We start from the raw sequence: 22,469 nt of genomic DNA, 5'->3' as shown, positions 1-22,469 counted from the left end.
ACCCCAAATTAATTAAAATTTTATTTGTATACTATTTACCAAGCATGAACCATGACTTTTCAATATGTGTTATTATGGGTTTTCTTTTTCTCAATTCTAATGGGAGTTATCATGGATTTGTATTAAGGTTTTACTTTTTTCTTTTTTTTTTTTTTAAACACAGTCTCACTCTGATGCCCAGGCTGGAGCACACTGGTATGAGCTCAGATCACTGCAGCCTACGCCTCCTGGATTCAAGCAATTCTTGTGCCCTCACTATCTGAGTAGCTGGGACTGTAGGCCCGTGCCACCATGCCCAGCTAATTTTTGTATTTTAACTAGAGACAAGGTTTCACCATGTTGGCCAGGCTGGTCTCAAACTCCTGGCCTCAAGTTATCTGCCTGCCTCAGCCTTCCAAAGTGCTGGGATTACAGTTGTGAGCCACTGCACACCCAGCCAAGTTTGAATCAACTTCAGAGGTTTATGTGGTTTCATTTGTAAATATATGGTTTTTAATTCTCCTGAATTGTCTTTAAAAACTGTTTACAGCTAGCTGGGCGTGGTGGCTCATGCCTGTAATCCCAGCACTTTGGGAGGCTGAGGTGGGCGGACCACGAGGTCAGGAGATGGAGACCATCCTGGCTAACACAGTGAAACCCCGTCTCTACTAAAAATACAAAAAATTAGCTGGGTGTGGTGACGGGTGCCTGTAGTCCCAGCTACTTGGGAGGCTGAGGCAGGAGAATGGAGTGAACCCAGGAGGTGGAGCTTGCAGTGAGCCGAGATCACACCACTGCACTCCAGCCTAAGTGACCGAGCGAGACTCCGTCTAAAAAAAAAAAAAAAAACAAAACTGTTTACAGCGGTTTCTAGAAAACACTGTAAATCTAGAAGTAAAAAAAACTAAAAAAATTAAGGAGTAGAAAAATGTCTTTTGTTCCATTACACAAAGTTCAAGTGAAAGGGAGAATACTAAATATATAATTTTTTCAAGCATCCCTAGGGATAGCCTGAGAAGGCTCATATTATAGTAAAAATACATATATATTTTAGTTTTAATCCTTCAAACCCTTTGCTATTTACTAAATATTCATTAGGCTGCTGCTAAAGTGATTGTGGCTTTTGCCATTACTTTTAAATCTTTTAAAAGCACCAACCTAATACTAGGTAAATATTTAGATTTAACATGCCTAGAAAGCACTCTCTCAAAATACTTATACTTCACCAAGGTTAAAAAGTTTTCTATGCTTTTATACTTTTCTGTTTCCCCCTACTTCATCTTTTGTTTTTCTTGAATCCTCAGTAAATTTTCATAACTAATTATGTTTTCACTCCTGAATTTTCATTCTAGAGGCAAATAACAGTAGAATTAAAAGACTAAGTTGCCTTGCTGGTTCATAAACAACTTTTATTCCAAGATTACATCTTAAATCACCAAAAGCAAGGAAATGTTTTCTATCCCTATCAAGTGGTTTATCGTTAATGAGTGGCAAAAATTCTATTATTAAAAACAAAACAAAATTCAAGGGAGTAGTAGTTTTGGGACCCTCGAAGTATGCTTTAATTCCAGAAGGTGAATGAAGATTTAAAAGATTATTGGTGAAGACAGTATGCATATAAAATTTCACTGTGGTTAAGCCGGGCGCGGTGGCTCACGCCTGTAATCCCAGCACTTTGGGAGGCCGAGGCGGGCGGATCACAAGGTCAGGAGATCGAGACCACGGTGAAACCCCGTCTCTACTAAAAATACAAAAAAAAATTAGCCGGGCGCGGTTGTGGGCGCCTGTAGTCCCAGCTACTCGGGAGGCTGAGGCAGGAGAATGGCGTGAACCCGGGAGGTGGAGCTTGCAGTGAGCCGAGATCGCGCCACTGCACTCCAGCCTGGGCGACAGAGCGAGACTCCATCTCAAAAAAAAAAAAAAAAAAAAAAAAATTTCACTGTGGTCATCTGATCCTATCATTGTACATCTTAACTACTACATATTAATAGTAGTCTATATTTTGGTTATTCAAGACATATAACCATGAGAACTCTCCCCTCCTAACCCCTTCTTTGAATGCAGATTAATCTCACATTTCTTCTTCTAAATGATTTTAGCTTAAGGTACATTATTTTACTTAATAACTATAAAGGCTATAAAAAGAAAGCTACAATGAAATGCTATTAATGCAGACCAAAAACATGAAAATACATAGAACACTTACTGGCTCTGTTAGTGTTGTATCTTTCTCCAGGAACTGTACGACACAATATGCTAGCTAAAAGGTAAGGGACAGTTTATAAATATTACTGAGTGAGATAACATTTAATAATGTAGGATTTTTTTATATTTAGCCAATATTTTTTAGACTACCTCATTTTGATAAATTATTTTGATATATAAAAATATACTCACAATTGTGAATGAAATTGTGAAATACCTCAGTCATGAAACTATACTCACAATTGTGTAACTTTTTAGCCTTGAAAGTAACTTCAAGTTTAAAAAAGATTTTTTGCAGTAATTTCTGACTATAAAGTTAACTGAAGTAAGACTAGAGCTAACAATTTAGTTTTTCAGCATGTTTCTACATATACACCTATGCTGATATATTATTCTCTAAATATTAATAGAAGAGACCAAAATCTCTCTAACTAGGTCTAGGTTATTGCAGCTGGAAGAAACATTCTGTAGATATGTGGGATTTATTGGAAGTCACATATTAGGTCAAGGCCTGGACTAAAATATGAGGAAAGTGTGTATCTTACACTTAAAGTGTAAGTGTAGATATAGAAATTAAATAATTGGTCTTAACAACTAAATATTTTAAAATGATAACAAAAATTTGCTTTGGGTAATTTTGTAAGCAAACTGCTTATACTTAAAACTGTCATCTCAGTATTTCTCAATTTCTCTGCCTTTATATTTGCCTTTGAAATAATATTCATTTCATTTGAAATTTTTCTGAAACTTACCTGAGCATGAAACAAAGCTAATCCTTTTGCAGTATGCATAGGAATAAGAACCTTCATTAGAAATTGTTTATGTTCTGCTTTCAGTGGCAATGCAAAGCCATTGATAATACTGGAGGGAAAAAAAGGCAGGGGAAGGGTTAAGTAGTTACTACTTTGTTTCTAACAGCTGTCATATCCATGAGTACATAAGGAACAGTGCTCTGTTTCAATTCTGGTGTTGTATGACCGTTCATCTTCAAACTACTTTAGGAAGACTATTACTATGAAGTCTGTTCCTCTAAGTCATTTGATGATTCCAAAAGAAAAATAGGACTGTCAGTTAATTCCCAAGTAATTTCTATCTTTATTTTCTATCAAACCTGTCACTTTATGCGATGTTGCCTTTATTTTTCCCCCCAAGGCCCCAGGAGAGTCAGTATCATAATATTGTTAGAATGTTCAATATTTTCTGAAGTAAATGGGTAGTTTTTCTTACTTTGTTAGATAATCTGAAATTAAGAAGTAGTTCTCTCCACAATCATTTTCTACTATTAATAAAGGAAACTAAAATCATTCTCTAAATAGTAACAGAAGGGTCTAAAATTCTCTTAATACTAATACGTAGTGAATAAAGAAGGCAAAATGTTATGGCAAAAGGTAATAAGAATTCAGTTGAGGCTGGGCGTGGTGGCTCACGCCTGTAATCCCAGCACTGTGGGAGGCTGAGGTAGGTGGACTGCCTGAGGTCAGGAGTTCAAGACCAGCCTGGCCAACATGGTGAAATTCCATCTCTACTAAAAATAAAAATACAAAAATTAGCTGGGCGTGGTGGCAGGCGCATGTAATCCCGGCTACTCAGGAGGCTGAGGCTGGAGAATTGCTTGAACCCGGGAGGCAGAGGTCGCAGTGAGCCGAGATCGTGCCATTGCACTCCAGCCTGGGCAACAAGAGTGAAACTCCAACTCAAAAAAAAAAAAACAAAAAAAAAAACTTCAGTTGAGAAACTATGGGCTCTACATTTAAACTCTAAAATATGACATAATTTCTTCAACCCCAGCTAAGATTTTAATACATAAAACATTCAAAGTTACTTCTTAGAACAAAAAAACCTGACCTACCTTCCTAATATTTCAAGAAGTTCAGCAACACCATTGAAATGTTCTGTTTCATATATAAACCTGAATTTAAAATAAAGACAGATGTAATCAAAATCAAACTTCAGAAAACTAAGAGAAACAGGCAGGAGGGTGAAGAAATCAATCCAAAGGACAGCTATTAGAAACACACAAGCATGTTTTGGGTCTTATCAGCTCTTTTGCCCCAAACCAATTAATTCATATCAGTCTTACAAAAGAAGATCTGTTTCCTAATGAACTACATATGTCTTTGCCAAAACTTGCCATATGTGAAGATAACAGATTGTCATTTCACCTGGAATATTCAACTTAATTTATAAGAAAGATAAGTTTTCTCAAAGAAATACTTTTTAAAATAAGAAACCTCTAATTATAGGGAAATCCAAGAGAAAAAGGCCCATATGTAATAAAGCCATTTTTAATCAGAATTTCTTTAAACCTGTAACTATATAGGCTGCATAGCTTTCCAAGATTAGGGTTGCCTTTAAAGCAGGGAGACATAAATAGAATAGGGTAGATATTTGAAATGGGCTTAGGAAGTGATGACAGAGAACTGCAGAAGGATACTCACTCTAGAGAAGGCAGGTGTTACTCATCTCTAATTGTTGCAATGTGGGAATAGTAACCAAATTTTGCCAGATCTTCAATTAATTAAAACAAACCAAACCTTAAATGTGGGTGTTGTTATGAAATCTCCTGATCTGAAGCAACTACTTAACAGATTAATATTTATAAAGTACACTTGGCTCTCTGTATCCACAGGTTCCATATCCGTGCATTCAATCAACTACAGATCAAAAATATTTTTTAAAAATAAATACAAATTTAAAATATAGAATAACATATATTTGCATAGCATTCACACTGTATTATTATAAGTAATCGAGAGATAAAGTATACAGGAGGATGTGTGGACGTTATATGCAAATACTATGCCATTTTATATAAGGGACTTTGGATTTTAGTATTAGCAGGGGCCTTGGAATCAGTCCCTCACAGATACTGAGGGATGACTACAAGCAAATGATAGGCCCCACATAAGAGGATTGCTTGAGTTCAGGAGTTCAAGACCAGCCTGGGCAACATAGTATACAGACCTTGTCTCTACTAAAAGTCAAAAAAATTAGCCAGGCGTGGTGGTGCACACCTGTCGTCCCACTACTTGGCAGGCTGAGAGAGGAAGATTGCTTGAGTCTGGGAGATGGGGGCTACAATGAGCTATGTTCTCACCACTGCACTCCAGCCTGGATGACAGAGTAAGACCCTGTCTCAAAAAACAAAGACAACTTGAATACAAGAAGATATGTAGGAGGAAGAAGTGCAATATACAATAAATGATTAATTTACCTGAGGAAAATGTTGTTAATTTGTTTTCTGATGAATGCTCTTAATCCAAGAAATTTCCCATAAATTCGGTGCAGAACAGTCTTCAGGAAGTCACGTTCTCTGGGATCTTCACTATCAAAGAGCTCCAGGAGCTTTAAAAGAAATCTGAGAAATTACTTTTAAAAAATAATTGAGCTAAAGCTTTATTCTAATTTTGATTTGAAAGATTATCCATGACATCTTTCAAAAATTTTTTAGAGTTCTGCCTTACCACACTGACTTTATTCTTGCTAAGTAATGAAGTTGAGGAAAAGCTTAGGGAATATTTCTTCTCACTTATTTCACTTCAAAATATGACATTTACAATAAATATAAATATTTCAAAAAGTGGATTTTTCTTTACCTTCCCACTGATTTTAAAATTCCATCCTACTCTTGAATACTAAACAGGCTCACAATTTTGGAGTGTTAAAATTTGGGATTTTTAATGCTTTTTGAAAGTCAAAACTACATGGAAAATCTTTTAAGTTTTTAGATTGCAAGTCATCAAATAGTTTAAAAAAATCCATGTGTAAATGTATAATTCTAGTTTAATAGAAAGATGTACACATACTAAGACTACTTTTTGTGAATTTACAATAAATTCAAGATAGTTACCATGCCAACAGTTGAAAAATTAACGTTCAGTTATTAGGATAAAATATTGGCAGATACATACTAATAGAATAGAAATCAGATATAAAATAACACTAGAATAAAAGATGAGGCCAATTTTTTTTTTTTAAAGACAGAGTTTTGCTCTGTAGCCCAGACTGGAGGGTAGTGATGCAATCACAACTCACTGCAGCCTCGACCTCCTGGGGTCAAGAGATCCTCCTGCCTCAGTCTCCCAACTAGCTGGGACTACAGACGCATGCCACCACGCCCAGCTAATTTATATATTTTGGTAGAGATGGGGTTTCACCATGTTGCCCAGGCTGGTCTCAAACTCCTAAGTTCAAGCAATCCGCCCTCCTCAGCATCCCAAAGTGCCAGGATTATAGGCGTGAGCCACTATGACCAGTCTATAGCTTTTTCAGCTTAGCAAATAGCTAAAAAATTTTAAACCAGTTCCACAATCAGCACTCTCCTATACCTCAACTGGCCCAATCAGCGCACTCCTATATTCTGCACAACTTTTCAGCAAAACCTGAGAGAAGAGACTTTTGAAAAAGTTAAAGTCAAAATCTCAAATTTCCATTTACAATGGTAAAGAAACTTAATTTCTTCTGTCAAAAAAACCAATATTATATTTTAAACATTGAATTTTCTTAGAAAAATATAAAATACTCTCTTTAGAGTACAAGTATCTGTAAAGCTGTCAAGGAATTTTATGTTCTGAACTTTCGTGTTTATAATTACAATAAAGATAGCAAGCTCTAAACCTCATCAGAAGTTCTTATTCCATTTTGTTTTGAATTATATATAATTGCTAACACATGCATCTGAAACCACAGTGGATGACTTAAGTCATATTTATATCTCCCAAAACAACTGACATACTTATAGTTTCCATTCTTTGTTTGCTAGGCTGTTGAGGCCCTCATGAGACTCCAGCAAAAAATATCTATGGAATATGAGAATTTTTGTTACTATACCTAATAAGTTCAGATCAAATTATTCTAATTAAAAATGGCAGCCAGGCAAAGTGGCTCTCAACTGTAATCCCAGCACTTTGAGAGGCCAAGGCGGGCAGATCACTTGAGGTCAGGTATTTGATACCGGCCTGACCAACATAGTGAAACCCTGTCTCTACTAAAAGTACAAACAAAAATTAGCCAGGCATGTCGGCACACCTGCAGTCCCAGCTACTTGGGAGGCTCAGTCAGGAGAATCGCTTGAACCTGGGAGGCAGAGGTTGCAGTGAGCCAAGATCCAGCCACTGCACTCCAGCCTGGGCAACAAGAGAGAAACAGCCATATAAACTGCTAAAAGCAATTACTGGGCCCTACCTTCTCAGATAATTCAAACATTTAAAGTAGAAGGTAGAAATAGATCCTGCTCCACCAGTTTTATTCTTGCTGCCCTCACACCACAAAATAATACAGCAGCCTAAACACCTCAAGCTCTAGACTAACAAAGCACTAAGGCAACTGTTCCCCTCAACCTGTTATTGTATTAAATACAATTTCATATGGCATTACTAGACCTCCCTACTGTATCCCACACAAGAGCTGCACAAGGAAATAAACAGGCGTTCATTTACAATTACCAAAATAACATAACTCCATTTAATCTAATTTTAGTCATGATTAAAATGTATATGTTACTGTTAATACACACCTAATATTTCTTTATAGTTTATGAATAGCTACTTCAATGGTTCAAGGAAATATTTTAGGCTGACAATGTTCTTCATTTATCAATCTTTCACAGCAACTGCTCAGAATACTTTATATGAGGTCAAGGGTAGTTACGAATGACCAAAAATGAGCTCTAAACATACCAAACTCACATTCGTAGAATCTTTATCATAGGGCACATACAAAGTAGTCTGAAGGATAGGAAAGGTCCTTGCAATGATTTTAATCCTGGCCTCAGCATCAAATTCCTAAAGAGGCCTGCATACTCAGGCCTAGAAAGGCTTAGTCTACTTCACAATTTTCTTTGGGGCCGGCCAATTCTATATAGTTAAAAAGGGGCCTTTAGGCCAGTGCAGTGCCTCACACCTGTAATCCCAGCACTTTAGGAGGCTGAGGCGGGAGGATCCCTTGAGGCCAGGAGTTCAAGACCAGCCTGGCCAACATGGTGAAACCCCATCTCTACTAGAAATAGAAAAAAAAAAAAAATCAGCAGGGCATACCCGTGGTGCGTGCCTGTAGTTCCAGCTACTTGGGAGGCTAAGGCAGGAGAACTGCTTGAACCTGGGAGGTGGAGGATGAAGTGAGCTGAGGTTGCACCACTGCGCTCCAGTCTGGGCAACAGAGCAAGACTCCCTCTCAAAAAAAAAAAAAGAAAAAAAGAAAAAAAAAAAAAAGAGGCCTTTAAATTTTTGAAAAGGTTTTGAAAATAAAAATATATTCTTAGAAATTGTGAATATGTAGGTTCTAAAAATAACAGCTAATAACCAGTTTATATAAAGAAAAAAGGCATCACAATTAACTTTACCTCCTTATATTCTTAATGATTCCATTTTATCTGTGGTTTAGAAATTGGGTGGTGGGATGCTTAGGTGCAAAAAGGAAAGAAAAAGGGAAAGGTAATTGATACTTAATGACAGGAAAGGAGCCTAAAGCCCAAATTCCTCACAATGATTCTATTCCTTTTTTCCCCTGTCATTTCAAAGTCCCAATGCTTAAAATATATGTCAAGTTCAAAGACTTACAAATGTAAAACAAAAGATTTCCCTTGGATTGAATGGTCATACCAAATTTTCTTAGATACTGCAGAAAGGCTTGTTTTTCTGGTATTTATAAAATAACTATGATACTTTAGGATTAAATAGGATAATCTGATTGACTTCATTAGACGCTTACCCTTGATAAAAATACTCATATTCTCAGAGCTACTTCACTTTTATTCTAATTGTTTGGCAGTAATATTAAGTGCTGTCAAATTAAAATAAACCATTAAAGTTTTGAAAGACTACTCTATTTTAATCATAAGTTAATAAATCATTGCTAAGATGAATATAAGAGAATCTAAGACAAAAGAGTTCCTTACCTGTTGTACGAATTTCTGATCAATGTATCGCTTTGCAATGCTAGGCTGGAAATCAGGGCTCTCCAAAAATCTCAAGAAGAATTCATATACCAACTATGAGAGAAAGTCAAATAAAAGCTAAGATGATGGCTATAAAATATTACCCTAAATTATCACTTCATATTAAAAACACACCTGTTCTTACCAACTTAGTAGGGAGATTTCAGATCTCATAATGAGATCTGAAAATGTAATGAGTTGATAAAAAAATTTTTTTTAAAAAATTCATGCCTGTACTCCTAACATACTTTAGGAAGCGGAGGTGGGAGAGTCACTTGAGCCCAGGAGTCTGAGACCACCCTGGACAACATGGTGAGACCTCTGTCTATACAAATAATCAAAAAATTAGCCAGGCATGGTGGCGTGTGTCTATTGTCCCAGCTACTGGGAGGCTGAGGTAGGAAGATCCCTGGAGTCTGGAGGTCAAGGCTGCAGTGAGCCGCGATTGTGCTGTGTCACTGCACTCCAGCCTGGGCAACAAAGTGAGACTCTGTCTCAAAAATAAATAAATAAATAAATAAATAAACCCAGAAACTATATATTCACAATTTGGTTTCCTAACATGATAAACTTTGAGATTTATTTATTGCTTTACATAACTTGATGCAAAACGTTAAATTATAGGAGCTAGAAAAGAAGGACAATGCCTATAAAATTAAATATTTCTTAATGAAATATATTCCTATTTTGTAATCCATACTCACTAGTAACAGGCTCCTTCCCAGTGGACTACTACCTATCTCAATTTAATCACTACAGAGTCTCTTAAATGCAGAGTCAACAACCCCCAGATAAGACAGGCAGTGTAGCCAGGCGCGGTGGCTCACGCCTGTAATCCCAGCACTTTGGGAGGCCGAGGTGGGCAGATCATGAGGTCCGGAGATCGAGACCATCCTGGCTAACACGGTGAAACCCCGTCTCCACTAAAAATACAAAAAATTAGCCAGGCGTGGTGGTGCGCGCCTGTAGTCCCAGCTACTTGGGGGCTGAGGCAGGAGAATGGCGTGAACCCGGGAGGCGGAGCTTGCAGTGAGCCGAGATCGCGCCACTGCACTCCAGCCTGGGCGACAAAGTGAGACTCCGTCTCAAAAAAAAAAAAAAGACAGGCACTGTATTATTAATTTTTAAAAAGAAAGGAAAAGAAAAACTTCTGGTCTTTCTATAAAACCACAGTAGGAAAACTAATTAAATCAAAACCAGCATATCCTATCCACACTTGAGAAATACTGAACCAAATTACATAAGTACAGGGCTAGGGAAGAAATGTCTGTGTACCAACCACAGCAAATAAACTAGAAGTCACAGCAGGCCTTCTATAAAAGTGCTAAGCAACCTACAAGTAATAGGAAATGTGCATTTGCTACCACAAATCAGAATTAAATACTTGGTTGAGCTTGTCACTATCACACCTGCTTTCAAGGAGAAAGGCAAATATGACTAAAGTTTTTTTTAATTGTAACCTAATAGCTATAAAAAGGCAGAAACTTAGACCAAAATGTATCTTATTAGCTATTAAACAATATTATATCAATTTAACACCCTAAAAATTAAAAAGGAGGATTCTATCCCAAAGCAAAAACAGTCATTCAATAAACATTTAGGTAGCCAGTTAGATTAGATGCAGAAGGAAGAAAAGGGAAAAGAAAGATTGCTACGCTAAATTAATAGACGTTATAGCAAACAAAAGCACTACCAGATCTAGGCCTTATCATTCACCAAGTAACAACACATTTTTATTACAGTGAGTTCAGTAACATTCTATGGCTAACAATGGTTTGGGGATCTGAGCAAATACAGTTTTGCCTGATGTATCTCTGCCCAACTGTGGAAAAGGAGTGATGCTTATCTGGTCTAATGTTACCTAATATTTTGTGTTTATTATAAATTAAGGATATAACAAGAAATAAAACTTGATAGCAATTTAAGTTTTTATTCATAGACAATTTTCTAATCAAACAACAATAAAGATAACAGATAATTTTGCTTTGGGGTATACACATGCAAAAAGATACACAAAACTGATCACGGAGTGCTCTGAAAAGTCAGCACAGTCTCATGGACTGCTATGCAGTTTCATTAATGGCACAACTTACTCACTCAATGCCTATTTTCATGTCCAGTACTGGGCTACGTATAGTATGAACAGACATTAGGGATAGTATGGCTTAAAAAGCCCATTCACTACACAATAATTATATTACGTGGCACAGACTATAAGTGCAGGAGCTATTTAGAAAAGGGCTGTATCACTGTGGAAAAGGTAGGAAAAGCTTTAAGGAGGATATGCAACTTGAGCCCTGTATTTGTTTCGATTCTGGATCCTCAGGAAGAGGATGGCTTTTATTTTATAGAAAGGTAGCAGCATGTCTTGATTGAAAAATATATATATTTATTTATTTTTAGAGACAGAGTTTCACCATGTTGCCCAGGCTGGTCTCGAACTCCCGGGCTCAAGCTATCCACCCGCCTCAGCATCCTAACGTGCTGGGAAATCAGGTGTAAGCCACCATGCCTGGCCTTTTTTTTTTTTTTTTTTTTTTTTTTTTGTCTTTTTAAGCAGCATGTCTTGAGATCAAGAGAGTGCAGAGTACAGGTTGATGGTATGGAATTATAGACTCCAAATCTTTATGCAAATCCCTGGAGATTCCATCATAAGGTGGGATCAGGTTAAACATGAGCCAAATGTAGCATGTATTAGCCTATCTACTCTCCCTTCTTAAGATCTTCATCAGAAATATAGGGCCTAAGGCTTAATAGTTTTCAGAGTAATAGCCTGTCCTATGGGAGACTTTTATGACATCAAGCTACAAATCAAACTGAATTCTCTAAACCGTATATATAAATTGAAACCTGTGCCATTCACAAATACCACATATAATTTCTTTCATAGTTTTCATCTACATTATTTACCTGACACAGTGAACATTAGGTGATCAGTCAAAATTAGCAGCAAAATGCTGTTATGCTGCCAACTTAGCACCACTAAAGAGATGATGACAAAAAGTTACTTAAATACATATTGAGGGCCGGGCGCAGTGGCTCACACCTGTAATCCCAGCACTTTGGGAGCCTGAGGCGGGTGGATCACCTGAGGTCAGGAGTCCGAGACCAGCCTGACCAACATGGAGAAACCCCATCTCTACTAAAAATACAAAATTAGCCAGACATGGTGGCGCATGCCTGTAATCCCAGCTACTTGGGAGGCTGAGGCAGGAGAATCGCTTGAACCTGAGAGGCAGAGGTTGCAGTGAGCCGAGATCACTCCATTGCACTCTAGCCTGGGCAACAAGAGCAAAACTCTATCTCAAAAAAAAAAGAAAAGAAAAAATTATTGAATAGTTATCCCAAATAGAGGTAGAAGACACACTAGTGACCTACAGAGCTGGAAATCTTCAAAATGGAATAATCGAGATTATGCTTCTATAAAATTTATCAAATTTATCCTGTCCCAGTGTCACTCTCTATATACCCCATCCTACATTTTAAAAAATGTATCACACCCTAACATAGAATGTATGCCAATTATTTTATTATTATTTTGTTCTTCTCTGCTAGGATGTAAGGGATTTTGCTTAGTTCAGTACTTTACCCTCAATGTTTACAAAAATGCTTGACGCACAACAGATGCTTACTGAATGAATGGAAATCACATTTGTTAAGAGGTTGTGTTTCTATGTAGTCACTGAAGTTTTTCTATGGTCTTATTTTCTTTTTTCTTTTTTTTTTTTTTTTTGGAGACACAGTCTTGCTCTGTCGCCCAGGCTGGAGTGCAATGGCGCAATGTTGGCTCACTGCAACCTCCACCTCCTGGGTTCAAGCCATTCTCCTGCCTCAGCCTCCTGAGTAGCTGGGATTAGAAGCGTGCACCACCACGCCTGGCTAATTTTTGTATTTTTAGTAGAGACGGGGTTTCACCATGTTGTTCAAGCTGGTCTTGAACTCCTGACCTCATGATCCACCTGCCTCAGCCTCCCAAAGTGCTGGGATTACAGGTGTGAGCCACTGCGCCCAGCCTTCTATGGTCTTCTATACAAATAACTTGCTCCAAGAATCTAAGAAACAATGTTGCAAAGAAAAACACACATTTCACCAATGAATTCAGTTCACTAATAAAAAGGACAAACTTCACCTATGTTCAATGTATGGCTAGTCCTTCTACTTCTGTACACCAAAAATACCCTAAAAAATGAAAGATAACTAAAAAGTATAGGGAATTGAGGAGTGTAATCTTACCCTCCTACTCAGTTCTGACCATGTCTTTCCTAAAGGAGTTAAAATAAAACATAAAATTCTGGTTTTCACCATTAAAAAGACTTGGGAGAAGTTCCAACAGAAAACAGCATGGATGATTAAAGTATCTGAAAAATAAGACCTATACAGAAAGCGAAAGGAATAGAAATGTTTGGTTCAGAGAGGCAAAGACTGAGAAGCAAACTTTAATGATCTACAAGTACCTAAGAGGCTGCTTTCAAGTAATACAGGTGACCAATGTTTTCCAACCTCTATTAAGAGGAAACTAACGTAAATAAGGTTTTTAACTGATTTAATATATAAAAGAATTCATATAAAAATTAATGCATACTCAACTATATATTACATATTAAGCACCCAAAAAGAACATTGCCTGGGATAAGGTAAACATTAACAAAATCTTAGTTTTTTAAGAATCTGTTTTTCTCTGTAATCCTTGTGAAAACAATAGATTCTGCATAAACCTTGAATAGTTTAAATACAGTCAGCCTAGGTTTTTTTCTTCTGCTCTTTCATTCATAAGAACTAAAAAGATAATAACTATTCACAATTTAAAAAGCCAAAGCAATAAAAGTATTTCTTAACCTTATATAAAAGATATTCCTTTTTATTTTTGTGCCTATAAAGTTAGTGCATTAGGCTATGATTCCTACCATTTTGGATTCTTAGCCCGTGAAAATATTTAAAATATAGTATATGGCCAAGAGTTATTTGAATGTAAAGGTGTACACTGTAAAACATGTATGTTGCCAGTTTAAATTTCTAATTATATTGCCCAAACAGAAAAGCTCTCTAATCCCTAAAACACAAGTTATTCCTAAAAAGATCTATGTTCTAGGCACTATCCTACACAATTAAATCTTAATTATCTGTGCCACTAAAGTAATTAATAAAAGAAAGTGAAAATACACAATCTGCCTGTATTCCAGGCTAGTACAGCAGCCAAGTGTCCTAATTATCTAAAAGTGCAGAAAATTAATATATTGTTAGTCCTCAATAGAAAGCAATAATACTTAGGAAAGAAATGAGAAAATAATTTAAAACTGTTGTACATTAATAGTTACCATATGATACGACACTTAATAAATTAGAAGATATAACCTATCCCCTAATACTGAAATGACCTTCCTTGTGTTCCTTTATCTCTTTTTATTCCATTATTTCATTGCTCATTAGTATTTCCATTACAGTGTAAGAATAAGTAAAAAGAGATAAACTTTTATTAGCACATGTTTAGAAAATTCATGAAAAGAGTGGGGAAAACAAAGGCTTGAAAGGTTTTGAGATTACTTGTAATTACTCTCCCTCATTAACAACTAATGTTTATTTTCCACCATAACAAATTAATTTCTAGTATCTAGGATCTCATAAGCTAAATGTAAAATGTAAACTGTTAGTACAAAACAAAAGAATTCCAGGTGAATTAAGCACACATTATAACAGCAGAAGAAACTTTCATTGAGCAAATTTCTTCAGTGCTACAATTCCCTATAATCTGTCAGAGTAGCTTTAATATTCCATCTAAAAAAACTTAAGATGATTAATAATGTAGCTACATGTACTGACAAATCCTATAAATCAGGTCACTTCAGTATCTACCAGTCTCTGATGTCCTTAGACCATTTAATTGCCAAATTTAAAAACTGTATGCCAAATTTTGGTTTCTAGAAATTTTGGTTTTTGGAAGGATTTTTTAACTATAAACATATATATCTGGGGCAGAGCCTTTTAATCAAGGCACCATAGATGAATGAGAATTTCTTGTATCTCTGGGAATTTGTCTTGAGAGAGAACTACTTCTCAAAAATCATATTTTGGGATGGACACAGTGGCTCATGTCTGTAATCCCAGCACTTTGGGAGGCTGAGGTGGATGGATCACTTGAGGTCCGAGTTTGAGACATGCCTGGCCAACATCTTTACTAAAAATACAAAAATTAGCTGGGCATGGTGGCAAGCACCTGTAGTCCCAGCTACTCAAGAGGCTGAGGCAGGAGAATCATTTGAACTTGGGAGGTGGTGGTTGCAGTGAGCCAAGATCACGCCACTGCACTCCAACCTGGGCAAGAGTGAGACTCCATCTCAAAAATAAATACATAAATAAAAAATAAAAAATCATATTTTGAAAGCAACTTAGCACCTCCTAAAATGTTAAGAACCACTGGTTTCAGGGAATTTAAATAAAACCTCAAATCATACCAGTTAAAAATGGAAAGCATATTGTCTACTTGGCTCAATTTCCACTGTTACTTTCCATGAGCATATAAATATATCCTAATGAAAACACTTTCTTTAATTTTAAAAATTCAAAGACCAAGGGGTCTCTTTCAGACCATTCAACTACATCTGATTAAAAAACCAGCTAATGAGAATTTTTCATTATCAGCTTATCAACTTATCAGCTAATGAGAATTTGTAAAACCTTTGCATATCAAATACAGCATTATTAATTTTATACCAACTATGGAACAAAATTTCATATAAACTTGTGTACAGTTCTATTAAAAAATAATTTACCACTTTGGATTTTCTAGTTCTGTAAGCTCTAATGTGCTGACAGATCTTAAAATTGTTATCAGTTTTCACTAATCCTAGGATTCCTCTCCATCTTATTTGGATGTATAGGTGCTACACAGAATGAATAAATTAATAAATAATGAGGCAGAATACTGCATAAAGTATCCCAAATGATATAAAATATAATTTTCTTTCTCTCATCTTTTTTTTTTTTTTTTTGAGACGGAGTTTCTTTCTTGTTGTCCAGGCTGGAGTGCAATGGCGCTATCTCGGCTCACCACAACCTCTGCCTCCTGGGTTCAAGCGATTCTCCTGCCTCAGCCTCCTGAGTAGCTGGGATTACAGGCATGTGCCACCATGCCCGGCTAATTTTGTATTTTTAGTAGAGACGGGTTTCTCCATGTTAGGCTGGTCTCGAACTCCTGACCTAAGGTGATCCGCCCAGCTCGGCCTCCTAAAGTGCTGAGATTACAGGCATGAGCCACCATGCCCAGCCTCTCTCATCTTTTTATAATAACAGAAAATGTAAAGGTCACTACAAAATATAAGTAACTTGCAAAATTAAAAAAAAAATCAGCAAATTAATTGGCATTAATACCTAGAATCCATATATAAATGAAGAAAATTGAACAGAGCCCCAGAGACCTGTGGGACACCAGCAATTATAGCAACATACACATAAATGGGAGTCCCAGAAGATGAGAGAAAAAGGGCAGGAAAAATATTTGAATAATGACCAAAAATAACTCAAAGATTATGAAACATTAGTTTACATAATGAATTCTAATTGTAACTCAATAAACAACAAGTAGAATAAAGTCAAGAAGATCCACACCTAGATACATCATAATCAAACTGACAAAACTTAAAGAGATAACGTTTATAGCAGCAAGAGAAAAATGACTTTTCACATACATAATGAAATCCTCAGTAAGATTAATGGCTAACCTGTCATCAGAAAACCATGGACGTAAGAAGACAAATGGGATGACATGTTGAAAGAAAAAGACTGTTAGCCAAGAATTCTATATCCAGCAAAACTCTCCTTCAAAAATGAAGAGGAAATTAAGACATTCCTAGATAAACACTGAAAGAATTTGTCATTAGCCAACCTGCCCTACAAGAAATACTAAAGAAATTCCTTTAGGCGGGAAGCTGAGGTGGGCAGATCACGAGGTCAGGAGACAGAGACCATCCTGGCTAACATGGTGAAACCCCCTCTCTACAAAAAATACAAAAAATTAGCCAGGTGTGGTGACAGGCACCTGTAGTCCCAGCTACTCAGGAGGCTAAGGCAGGAGAATGGTGTGAACCCAGGAGGTAGAGCTTGCAGTGAGCCTAGATCACACCACTGCACTCCAGCCTGGGCAACAAAGCGAGACTCCATCTCAAAAAAAAAAATTCCTTCAGGCTTTTGAAGAAATAAAAGGACGCCATACAGTGTCTCAAATCCACAAAGAGAAATAAAGAGCACATGTAAAGATAAATACACAAGTAAATATAAAAGACAGTATAAATGTATTTTTATTTATAACTCTTACTTTCCTCCTTTACAAGGCCAACTGCATAAAGCAATTACTGCAAAACTGTGTTGGTGAGCACATGATGTGTAGAGGTATAATTTGTATGACAATATCACAAAAAAGTGGGGAGTGAATAGATGTATACTGCGCCAAAATTTTGTATACTATTGAAATTAGGTTAGTATTAAACCAAACTAGATTGTCTCAGAATGCTAACTGTAATCCCCAGGATAGAGAGAGAGAGAGAGAGAAAGAAAGAGAGAAAGATAGAGAGAGAGAAAGAAAGAGAGAGAGAAAGAGAGAGAGGAAGAGAGAGAGAGAGAGAGAAACAGAGAGAGAGAAGGAAGGAAAGGAAAGGAAAAGGAAAGGAAGTAAAAAAAATATATAGTTAAAGAACAAAGGAATGAAAATGGCACCCTAAAAAACACCTATTTAACACAAAAAAAGTAGTGGAAAAGTGGAGGAATAAAAAAGACATAAGTCACAGAAAACAAATGGCAAAATGGCAGTTGTAAAGCCTACCTTACCAGTAATTACATTAAATATAAATGGTCAAACACTCTAATCAAAAAGGCAGAGACTGTAGAAATTATTTTCAAAACATGATCCAACTGCATGCTGTTTACAAGAGACACACTTTAGATTCAAATAGATTAAAAATAAAAGGATGGAAAAGATATATCATACCAAGAGTAACCAAAAGACAGCTGGAGTGGCTACACTAGTATCAGACAAAATTAACACAGAAATTGTGACTAGAGACAAAGGACCTTTTCAGGGCCATCTATAAAGAATATATAACAATTATAAACTTATATACACTTATCAACAGGGTCCTAAAATACATGAAGCAAGAACTTACAGAAATGAAGAGAGAAACAGACAAGTCAATAATAGAGACTTCAGTCCCCCTTTAAAATAACAGAACAGACAGAAGATTAACAAGGAAATAGAAAACTTAAACAGCACCATAAACCAACCAGACCTAACAGACTTCTACAGAACACTGTACTTAACGGTAACAGAACACACATTCTTCTTAAGCACACATAAAACATTCTCCAGGACAGACTCTATATTAAGCCACTGTATATGTCTCAGTAAGTTTAAAAGTATTGAAATCATACAAAACATATTCTCCATTCTGCAATTATAGAGGCAGTAAAAAAGAAAAACTTTAAGAAAAAAAGTATATTCTCTAAACATACTGGAATAAAATTAGAAATTAATAACAAGGAAATCTGGGAAAATCACAAATAGGTAGAAATTAACACATTCCTAAATAACTAATGGATCAAAAGAAAAATCACTTAGGAAATTAGAAAATATTTTGAGCCAGGTGTGGTGGTGCACACCTGTAATCCCAGCACTTTGGGAACCAAGTGGGTGGGCTGCTTGAGCTCAGGTGTTCGAGACCAGCCTGGGCAACTTGGTGAAATCCCATCTCTACTAAAAATACAAAAATTAGTAGGTGTCGTGGCACACATCTGTAGTTGCAGCTACTTAGGAGGCTGAGGTGGGAGGATGGCTTGCACCCAGGAGGCAGAGGTTGCAGTGAGCTAAGATCACGCCACTTCACTCCACTCCAGCCTGGGTGACAGAACCAAATGCCGTCTCAAAAAAAAAAGAAGAAAAAGAAAGGAAAACATAATGTATCAAAATTTATTGGTTCAAGCAACAACTTATACATAGAACTGTTCATAACAGCTCTATTCACAATAGCCAAATGATGGAAATAATTTAAATGTCCATCAACTGGTAAGTGGATAAACAAATGTGGTATATCCATACAATGGAATAATTCATCCATAAAAAGGAATGAAGTATTGACACAGACGACATTTATGATCCTTGAAAACATTATGCTAACTGAAAGAACCCAGAAACAAAAGCCCACATATTTCATAATTTCATTTATATGCAGATACCAGAATAGGCAAATCCAGAGACAGAAAGCAGACTGGTAGTTATCAGGGACTCTAAAGAGAGGGGAACGGGGTGTGAGTGCTAAATGCCAATGGGGATTCCATTTGGGGTGATCGAAAAGTTATAGAATTAAAGAGTGGTGATGGGTTATACCGCATGGCGAATGTACTTTGTGTTACTGAATTGTACACTTTAAAATGGTTTAAATGGTAAATATATATTAAGTGTATTTTATTACAATGAAAAAACATTGAAAAACAGTATTTGCATGAAAGAAAATAATGTTAAGAAAACCATAAAAGTTAAATATTTTACACAGACACTCAGAATCTAAATGAGAAAACCATGATTTCTGCAGAATAGCATAAATATAAAAACTGCCAATATGTAATTATGTTCCATACCTGTATGTGAGGCCAAGAGGCCTCAAGCGTGGGTTCATCCTCTTCTGGATCAAAATCCGGATTATCACTTGGAGGAAGTGTACGGAAGATGTTAGCACTGATCTGTAATGAAAAAATAATTTTATGTTCTTTGTTGTATGTGTAAATGAATTCGACAATTGAAAATGAAATATTTTAAAGATCACTTTAAGAAAAAAGTTATAGCTGTAAGCTTAGTTCAAAATCTATAAACCTCTCCAAGATACAAAGAAGGCAGGTGTTTGTTTCTCTCTTTTCTCTTATCCAATAACTTTGACTTCCTCAGACCTAAGCTCCTGAAGATTAGATATAGCCTCTGGATTAATCTTCTTTAAATCATAAATTGTTCTTTCCGAATTTTACTCAAAAAGAAAGAGGGGGCCAGGCGAAGTGGTTCACACCTGTAATCTCAGCACTTTGGGAGGCCGAGGGGGCAGATTGTCTGAGGTTAGGAGTTCAAGACCAGCCTGGGCAACATGGTGAAACCCCATCTCTACAAAAACATAAAAATTAGCCAGGCGTCATGGTGCATACTTGCGGTCCCAACTACTGGGGAGACTGAGGCAGGAGAATTGCTTGAGCCCAGAAGGTGGAGGTTGCAGTGAGCCAAGATCGTACCACTGCACTCCAACCTGGGTGACAGAGCCAGACCCTGTCTCCAAAAAAAAAAAAAAAAAAAAAGACAGAAGGGAAAGGGAGAATATAGACGAAGGGAGTAAAGGGAATTCGAGGGAAAAAGTTATTAATTCTACTTATCTTTAATTTGATTCATTTCATCTTTCTACAATTCCTCCCATATTCCAACCTGGCCATATTCTATACTTGCCTTATAACTCAGAGTTTGGTAAAATATCTCCATTCTTATACATACCACACTAAGGGAGAGGTGGGCGAGGGTAGAATGCCTTCACTATTATTATAAATGTGTTTATAATACTTCTTGATGATTTAATTTACTGTATTTCATCTCATCTACTTTGAGACTTTTAAAAAACATATTAACCACCTTGAAATCAGGATGTTCTTCATTTTAGATCCAGTGAAATACAGTATTTATAATTTCATGCTTTGCATTATCTTAGTACTAAGGTAATATATATCCTTTTTCTCTAGCAAAGGATAGACTGTGATCTCAATCTACAATTTTTTAAAGAATAATGAACAGACTGATAGACCAAGTAGTTTAATAAATATTTAAGGCCCAACTACTAAGGGGCTGATCATTTTGAGATAAACTATTCCAGAGGTAGAGGATAAGACAAGAAATTGCAAGCAAATTCCCAACTATTCTTATGAAGTTGCATCTTTGGTACACAAATTACTGCTAATAGTCAATTACTATAACCATAAGACTTAATAAGAATAACCTAAAATTTCATCAGCCAGAACTCAAAGCCAGTACTTGAGGGCAAAGCGAATAAACAGTTTGATGGACATCAATTTCACAAAGAGTAGCAGCAAGCCATCGATAAAATTTGAAAACAAATATATCTCACAAGAGCATAGAATTTGTCCTTGAGATCACACTTATTATTGTCAGTAGTAAAAGAAAAAGTTAACCTTGTAGCTACTAATAAAATTAACTGTATATAACAAATATTCAGAAGAGCTTCAAGAGTCTAAATGGGTAAGATGACTCAAGTATTACTTAGATATTAAATTAAGTACTCATAAATTTTTAAGAAACCAACAATATATACCTACTATGTGCATACAGAAATCAAAATAAATTTAAGAAAGCAACAACAAACACACAACTTTTTACTTGGGCAAAGAAATTAAATCCCATAATTTATTAGTATATAGCAAATTTGACTCAAATATTTGAGACTTTCAATATCTGTCAACAATTTTAGAGATTAATTCCCGACTCTAAAAATTCTTGAATATAAGCCATTTGAAATCAGTAACAGTAGGAAATACTGCTTTTTCTCCCTGAACTTTTTAAATGATTAAAAAACAAAAAAAAACCTTGAAGAAGTCCACCAGTAATTAATATTTATGTTCTCAAACTATCACTTCCTTTTATTGTCTGTGGGAGTTTAAGCCAATTTCATTTTGATTAATGCTCTCTCTATACCCAATCTTTAAATTTTTTTGAGGCTGGACATGGTGGCCCATGCATGTAAAACCAGCACTCTGGGAGGCCGAGACAGGAGGACTGCTTGAGGTCAGGAGTTTGAGACCAGCCTGGGCAATAAGCAAGGCTCCACCTCTAAAAAAAAAAAGAAAATGAAAAAATTAATCGGGCATGGTGGTGCATGCTTGTAGTTCTACCTACTCAGGAGGCTTAGGCAGGAGGATAGCTTGTGCCCAGGAGGCCAAGGCTGCGGTGAGCTATGATTACGCCACTGCACTCCAGCCTGGGAAAAGAGACAGACTCTTATATTTTTTTCCTTTTTTTGAGACAGGGTCTCATTCTGTCGCCCAGTCTGGAGTGCAGTGGCACAATCTTGGCTCACTGCAATCTCCGCCTCCCAGGTTCTTCAAGCAATTTTCTGGCCTCAGCCTCCCAAGCAGTTGGGATTACAGGCATCCACCACCACACCTGGCTAATTTTTGTATTTTTAGCAGAGACGGGGTTTCACCATGTTGGCTAGACTGTTCTTAAACTCCTGACCTCAGGTGATCCACCCGCCTTGGCCTCCCAAAGTGCTGGGGTTACAGGCGTGAGCCACTGTGCCCAGCCAACTCTGTCTCAAAAAAAAAAAAA

General features: G+C 36.5%; 1 protein-coding gene across 7 annotated transcripts in view; it reads right to left on the bottom strand.

Moving 5' to 3' along the window:
• Positions 1 to 22,469, bottom strand: part of LOC105493556 (protein phosphatase 2 regulatory subunit B'alpha) — a 74,233-nt gene that overhangs the window by 10,604 nt on the left and 41,160 nt on the right. For all 7 annotated transcript variants that reach the window (XM_011761287.3, XM_011761292.3, XM_011761291.3 and 4 more), the window contains 6 exons: positions 19,739 to 19,840; positions 9,080 to 9,172; positions 5,399 to 5,529; positions 4,034 to 4,093; positions 2,937 to 3,045; positions 2,186 to 2,239 (listed from right to left, as the gene is read on the bottom strand). In XM_011761287.3, coding sequence (XP_011759589.1) covers positions 2,186 to 2,239; positions 2,937 to 3,045; positions 4,034 to 4,093; positions 5,399 to 5,529; positions 9,080 to 9,172; positions 19,739 to 19,840 — 549 coding nt within the window. The remainder of the gene's footprint in view (positions 1 to 2,185; positions 2,240 to 2,936; positions 3,046 to 4,033; positions 4,094 to 5,398; positions 5,530 to 9,079; positions 9,173 to 19,738; positions 19,841 to 22,469) is intronic.

The sequence above is a fragment of the Macaca nemestrina genome, chromosome 1, assembly GCF_043159975.1.
Source record: "Macaca nemestrina isolate mMacNem1 chromosome 1, mMacNem.hap1, whole genome shotgun sequence".
Lineage (NCBI taxonomy): Eukaryota > Metazoa > Chordata > Mammalia > Primates > Cercopithecidae > Macaca > Macaca nemestrina.
The sequence above is the reverse complement of the archived record's forward strand: the minus strand, read 5'-3'. Positions and strand labels throughout refer to the sequence as shown.